General features: G+C 36.5%; 2 protein-coding genes and 1 pseudogene across 2 annotated transcripts in view; all 3 read right to left on the bottom strand.

Annotated features, from left to right (window-relative positions):
• The window catches only part of LOC107708395 (tripartite motif-containing protein 16-like), a 6,789-nt pseudogene extending 5,796 nt beyond the window's left edge, over window positions 1-993 (bottom strand).
• A 1,645-nt stretch (window positions 994-2,638) lies between these two features.
• On the bottom strand, window positions 2,639-5,701 carry LOC107708458 (toll-like receptor 4). Its single transcript, XM_016512701.1, has 3 exons — window positions 5,615-5,701; window positions 4,939-5,105; window positions 2,639-4,847 (listed from the first exon to the last, which is right to left on the bottom strand). The coding sequence occupies exons 1-3, from the start codon at window positions 5,699-5,701 to the stop codon at window positions 2,639-2,641; spliced, it is 2,463 nt and encodes an 820-aa protein (XP_016368187.1).
• Window positions 5,702-6,109: 408 nt separating this feature from the next.
• LOC107708382 (toll-like receptor 4) overlaps window positions 6,110-7,297 on the bottom strand; it is a 2,467-nt gene continuing 1,279 nt past the window's right edge. Inside the window, exon 4 of the mRNA XM_016512581.1 lies at window positions 6,110-7,292. Within this exon, the coding sequence (XP_016368067.1) occupies window positions 6,149-7,292 (1,144 nt within the window). The 3' untranslated portion in view covers window positions 6,110-6,148. The remainder of the gene's footprint in view (window positions 7,293-7,297) is intronic.

Below are 7,297 nucleotides of genomic sequence, written 5' to 3'. Positions count from 1 at the left end.
AATAATATATATAATATATTTTTATAAACCTATTCATGATACTTTCATTAATGTTCATTTGTACATCCTAAAATGCATTAAATGCATTAGGATAGGTGCAGGGATTCCCAATGGGGGGGGGGTTTATTACATTTTTATGATTTAATTAATTATTAGCTTTTCATTAACTCACAAAGTCCCTGCATTCCCTCACAAACCAACAGTTTGGGAAAACCCTGACCTAATGCAACCCTGAACTAATTACAACAAATGAACCTTACTGTAGAATCAGTTTATTTAACTTGAGCAACTAAGTAACACAAATCATACAAATTTTAAGTAAAAAACAAATCATTTTCTAAAATCCTCACTTTTAGGGAGGCCACTGCCTGCCTGAGATCTTGCCATTTCTTTATTCTTTCTTAAATTTTCTGCTGTGAAGCCATCAGTTTAGCCCCAAGCTGTTTCTGTTGAAAAAAAAAAATTTCACATTGGTGAGACATTGATCGGTTAGTCTTCTCACTGTGTGAAAGCACTGAGTTTATTAACGATCATGATTTAGTTGCACTGAATAGCATTCTTCATGGCAGTCAATGTTCTCTCTGCTGACAAGCTCACCTGCTTTTCTGTCCTTTCAGCAGTTGCTGAAACAATATCATGTTTTTTGTGTTCCTCCATGATACACAAAACACAAACGCATGCTAGGTCAGAACGGCAGAAAACCTCCAAGAGTTTATCATGTTCCGCACAGATCTTCTAACGCAGTTGCCCTGCCACCACCAGTTTGTGTTTCATGAGAGCTGGATACTCATAATGAGCCTGGAGATGTGTCTCACAAAATGAGGTTAAGCACGTAAGACACTACTTCACTGCCTTGTTCTTCTTAGCCAGACAAAAATCACACAGCACTTCTATAGAGCTGTTCCAGCTGCTGGAGCTGCAGTATCTTCCAGACCGCCGGGGTTTCTCCAGAGTGCTGTAACGGCTTTGGTTTGCTGTACTGCTCCGAGACATGTTTAAACTCTATTGGCATAATCCAAACACAAGTGGTAAAATGTAGTTTCAATGAAACTGTACTGACACATCCATTATATAGAGGAATGTGAAGCATGTGTGATAAACCAGTTTACCAGGTTAGGGTGACACCTCCTGAATAGGTGTGACAGCTGATGTCAGAACAAAGAGAAAAACAAATATGTAAATATTGTAACATAAACATTGTAAACACCTGTTACTCACACAAGGCCATTGTGTTGACGGTGAACCATAAGGAGAAGTAAAAGTCTGCGGTTTCAGCTGTAAATACAGAGTTCTGGCATGAAACTCTAGATGGCGCAGTCCGATAGGTCTAACTCAATCTGACCTAATGACTTCATTATCACATGGCACAGCTGATTGGTTCTCTCCTGTATCGGTAGCCAATGAGCTCGCTGCTCAACATTCAAATATATGACTAGTGCTTGCCGTAGCAGTTGCAGCTTGCTTCAGAAAGCCTCCACCTTCCCCAGCTCCACCTGTATAGATCTGCTACGAGGTGATTCATGTATGTTATATGGGGGTTATTTCATGTATGTTATATTTGCAGCAGCAATATTTCTTACATGCTCACAGCAGCATGTTGTGACTGTATTGGGAGCAGCAAGTCTCTGTACTTGCTCTGCCGCCGCCGCAGCAGCAGCGTAGCAGATCCGTTCTGCCAAGACCAAATACATTAACATTGTCATGTACATTACCATGCCAATCCCTCCGAGAGTTGTCATGACAGAAATGTTTTTATAATGTCAGGTTCAAAAAAGTTAATGCTGTGTAAGTTTCCTCTGCCGATTAATGAAAACTTGATTTCTCTATATAAACTGTGTTGCACAACCGAAAAAATGTACACTTCAATTCATGTCCACATGCAACAGCTTAAAAGTAATTAGTATTTGCATATCTACATCAAAGCTCAGAAAAAAATTTAATTTACACAAAATGTAAGCATCCAAGTCTAAAATGTGTAACAGGTGACAATCAAAGTAAAATCTTCACATTATTCTTTAAGTATCATCATATCATCAATATAATGTACATGGCATCTGAAAGCCCAAAAATGTAATAAATAAATAAATAAATAGTTTTATTTACATTTCATGTGAGCTATTATCTATTTTCAGAGAGAGAGAGAGAGAGCTGTGAAACTCCTAATGCGTAATCAAGTGAAAAAGAGCAAACTACAGTCCAAAGGTTGGAAATTCAGTTACAGAGTCATCATGCACTAAAGGAGGAACTTTTCTGCTGCTATTTATAGAATATTACTTAATAAATCCACACATCAGTGTTTCCAGTAACACTTTTATGAGAAGTTAGGCTTGAATTTATTTGACCACAAAAGAACAATAGTGTTTAATATAGTTTTGTTCATACTGTATTCTCACTAATTCATGTGTGCATGCAACTTTCACTTCTCACCTTTGTTTCAAGAGAGAAGTGCATGCCAAGAGGAGCTGAAAGCCCTCTGTGTGCAGTATCCACAACAAATGGAACATTACAGACAGTTTGTCTTGTGAAAAATGACTGACTATGAAACAAAACATTATTTGCAATTGCATTATTTGTTTCAATTGAAGCATCAGTTTATTTGATTTCACATTACACACATTCACATACATATTTGCTTAGATTAATGATCTAAAATAGCTTTCCTGAGGCGTATCCAGAATCTCATGTTACTCAAAGGGTCTCTGCTCCATTTTAGGTATGTGTTCTTTTTCAGATGCTTATGAAGTCCAAACACTTTCTTAGACTTCCTCTCTTCCACATCTTCCAGAATGATGATGATGATGTTGGCATTGCGCTCCATCATAAAGCGAGACTGAGCTAATTCAAACTCAAATCGACACCAGGCACTATCAATGAAGTGTTGAGACACGACCACAATGATTTTACGACTGCCCATTATTCCTTCATCGATAATGTTGGAGGCGATGGACTTCCCTGCTTGAAAGTCCCGCATATGCAGGCAAAGCTGAATAGGTGGAACACCATTCTCCAGATTCTCCATCAGTTCATTCATGACCCAGACTTCATCATAGCTGGAGAAAATCACAAATGCATCATAGGAACATTCTTGTTGTCCAGGTGATCTGTAGCCTCTCAGTAAAATACAGCAATACTGAAGATAAAACTGGAACCTATAAACCAAGAGTGATAAAAGAACTACTACTGTAACAAAACATACCGATAAAACCATTGTGAGTCTTTTCTTGTGCACACAGCTGTCAGTGTCAAAGTCTGTTGCTCTAAAATCTGAGCTTAGTGAAATGGTTTTACAGAAAATATTTTCCTGTTGCTTCAAAATGTTCTGATTTTGGATAATCCACGAAATAAAATCTGTCTGGGAGCAAGAGCAATCGATGGGGTTAGAGGACAAATCAAAATCTGAAAGGTTTGTGGGCAAATTTTGTAGAACTTGAAGTGGGATGCTAGTAATGCTGTTTTTATCGACATAAAGTGATGTAAGAGGATTCAGCTCTGGTTGGGCCAGAAAATCCAAAATCATCAACTTGTTTCGGCTTAAACATAAATGCCGTATTTTCTGTGTGCCAATAAAAGTTCTCCTGGAGATTTCTTCAATGCCACAGTGTGAGATATCAAGAACCTCCAAGCCTGTTAGATTTTGTAAGAGATAAGTCAATGCATCACCATGAAAACTGTTTCCCGCCATTTTAAGCACAGTCATATTGTTCAAGTTCTGAAAAAACATTTGTCTTGTGAAAGTAATACTTGTGTAAGAAATATCCAAATACTTTAAATTTTTCAGACCATGTAAAAATCCAAAGTAAAAAACTAGGACTAGTTTTGTACGATGGAGGTCCAATACTTCAAGCAAGTTTAATCCAGAAAATGGCTTATCGGTCATCCCTATCTCCGAGTTTCGACTAAAATTCATGTAGCGAATATTTGGTGTCCTTTGAAAAAATTGGGAACAGCAGTCCTTCATAATCAAAAAGTTTCCACTCAAATCTACAAACTGAAGAAGAGGCAAATCAGTGATACCATTAAAGGTCATGGGCATATTATTCTTCACCACTAGTTTTTCTAAGCTAGGTATGTGTGAAATCAATGGTACAACAGATAATAAAGTGGGGCCTAAATACAGCTCCTTAAGACGGTGAAATGGAATATATTCCATGCTTTTGAAATATCCTCTTTTCAGTGTGATTTTTGTGGCATTGATCATACAGCGGAACAAGTGCATTTTAGAGTCAGACCATTCTTTCAGAACAAAATATATTTCATTGAAATTAACTGAGCAAAGACCATCAAGATAACTCGCATCTGTCACCTTGACTTTCCATTGCATTCTGTAACTACCAGTGAACAACTTATCCACACTAAGACCAGCAAGAGCTTCTAGACACTCCTTTTGTGCATTTAATGAAACAAAGGCAGATTGTATGTGAAATTCCTTGAGATAAATGCCTTTGAAAGCTCCTGGTTCAATGTGTAATAATGGATTCATAGAGAGAATCAAAGTCATGTTTCTGCCGATCTCTCGCAACACAACTGTGTCATTGGATTTGATGATGGATATATTATTTGCATGTAGATCAAGTAAACTGAAGTCTTTGAAGGTGCTCAAGAATGGAGGGATAGACATAGACTGGATGTTATTTGTCCCGACTCTAAGCTCCTGCAGCTTGGTTAGGTTATTCATTTGAAGCTGTAAGGATGAGAGACCAGCATCCACAAGAACTAGTCTTTGTAGATTATGTAAAGAATTCAAGCATCCAGGTCCAAAGTATGTAATAGGGTTTCCAGTGAGAATCAAAGTAGTCAAATTCTTCACATTGTAGAAAGTATCATTTTCAATGTGCTTGATGTGGCATCTGAAAGGAAAAAGATTAAAAGTGAGTACATTTGAAAAATGGCTAACATGTTTAAATTGTAACACATAATGATTCATGATTGTTCATTTACCTTGTGAGATCCAAGACTTCTAAATTCAACAATACAGGAAATACACACTTATGTAAAGAGCTCAAGAAATTGAAACTGAAATCCAGAGACGTCACAGTGAAGGGAAGACTGCTGGGAATATGAGTCAAATTTCTCCCAGAACATGAGTACTCCATGTTCTTTATTATCTAGAAATGAAAGAAAGACACAGGAAATGACCATTTTTGCTTTTTACTTCAACTTACTTTTGGTATTTTTTATTTTTACAACCTTCGTGTTCTGTCTGAGAGACACCAAGGCCTTTTTACTTTACTATTAGATAGATAGATAGATAGATAGATAAAGAGTAAAGTCAAGCTCTGAAAAGTGCATATATACATACTATGAAATTTCCCTTTTCCCTTCCCTTGAAAAACAAGGTTAATTAGGAAATTACTAATATATAATATAATATAATATTTTATATTATAATATTTTGTTTTCTGGGACATTGAAATAATAAAACTCTCAAGAGAACATGAGTCAAATTAATACAAAAGTTCAGAAGCCCTGCATGTTAATAATACTTTATCTTACTATAATAATATCAATAACACTACTACAAAATACTACTATACTAATTATTGAGCCTGCATAAACAAACAGTATTCAAAACATGTCAAACATATATATGAACTATATTATGAGCTGTTCTTACCGTGGTACATTCGTGTCCTTTTCCAGCATTCACCAAAATTAAGATTAAGCATAGGAAAATCATCCATTCCACAAATGGCATGATCATTGTTAGAAATGATCTTGCGTGAGATCGATGGAAAACTTGACGTGACAAAGAACAAACTGCTGGACAGGAGATTCTAGATCCTACAGCAAACTAAGAATTTTTCTGTCACTAGATCTTGAATATTACTTAAATTCACACATCAGTGAGTGTGAAGCCGTTTCAATTTATATCACATTTGACATAAATCAGATTTTTCTCTGTTGTCTTAGTATTGCATGTGTGTAAACATCTCTCACTTCTCCTTTTTGTTTTAAAAGGGAAGTTATTTATTTGCAACGTGCATTCCCATGATGCATAGAAAGCCCTTTATTTGCAGTTTTTCAAAGGAGCTCTGCCTTGGGAAAATGGTTTAACACAACATAAAATGCAATAATTCTTCTTTAAAATTGTGGTTGAAAATGAGGCACGAGTTTATTTATTTAAAACATATATGCAATATATGTAAAATTAGTGGTTTGTGGCAATAATAGCTTTCCTGAGGCGTATCCAGAATCTCATGTTACTCAAAGGGTCTCTGCTCCATTTTAGGTATGTGTTCTTTTTCAGATGCTTATGAAGTCCAAACACTTTCTTAGACTTCCTCTCTTCCACATCTTCCAGAATGATGATGATGATGTTGGCATTGCGCTCCATCATAAAGCGAGACTGAGCTAATTCAAACTCAAATCGACACCAGGCACTATCAATGAAGTGTTGAGACACGACCACAATGATTTTACGACTGCCCATTATTCCTTCATCGATAATGTTGGAGGCGATGGACTTCCCTGCTTGAAAGTCCCGCATATGAAGGCAAAGCTGAATAGGTGGAACACTGTTCTCCAGATTCTCCATCAGTTCATTCATGACCCAGACTTCATCATAGCTGGAGAAAATCACAAATGCATCATAGGAACATTCTTGTTGTCCAGGTGATCTGTAGCCTCTCAGTAAAATACAGCAATACTGAAGATAAAACTGGAACCTATAAACCAAGAGTGATAAAAGAACTACTACTGTAACAAAACATACCGATAAAACCATTGTGAGTCTTTTCTTGTGCACACAGCTGTCAATGTCAAAGTCTGTTGCTCTAAAATCTGAACTTGGTGAGAAGGTTTTACAGAAAATGTTTTCTGGTTGCTTCAAAACGTTCTGATTGTGGATAATCCACCAAATAAAATCTGTCTGGGAGCAGGAGCAATCGATGGGGTTAGAGGACAAATCAAAATCTGAAAGGTTTGTGGGCAAATTTTGGAGAACATGAAGTGGGATGCTAGTAATGCTGTTTTTATCGACATAAAGGGATGTTAATTGTTTCAGGTTTGGGAGGGCCAGAAAATCTATAGTCATTAAATGGTTACCTCTGAGATTCAAAAGTCTAAGCCTTTGAAGATTTTTGAACGAGCTTGGATGTAACTCTACCACACGACCATACGACATGTCAAGGTGCTCTAGAAAAGTGAGATTATTAAATAAATATCTTGCTACATCACCCTGAAAATTATTGCCGGCCATTTTAAGAATTTTAAGATTACTCAGCCCATAAAAGCAATATATGTTAACAAAGATGATACTTGAATAAGAAACATCCAAATACCTCAAATACTTTAAGTT

The sequence above is a fragment of the Sinocyclocheilus rhinocerous genome, unplaced genomic scaffold (assembly GCF_001515625.1).
Source record: "Sinocyclocheilus rhinocerous isolate Xijiao unplaced genomic scaffold, SAMN03320098_v1.1 scaffold295, whole genome shotgun sequence".
NCBI lineage: Eukaryota > Metazoa > Chordata > Actinopteri > Cypriniformes > Cyprinidae > Sinocyclocheilus > Sinocyclocheilus rhinocerous.
Note: the sequence above shows the minus strand (reverse complement) of the source record. Positions and strands in the feature narration are given on the sequence as shown.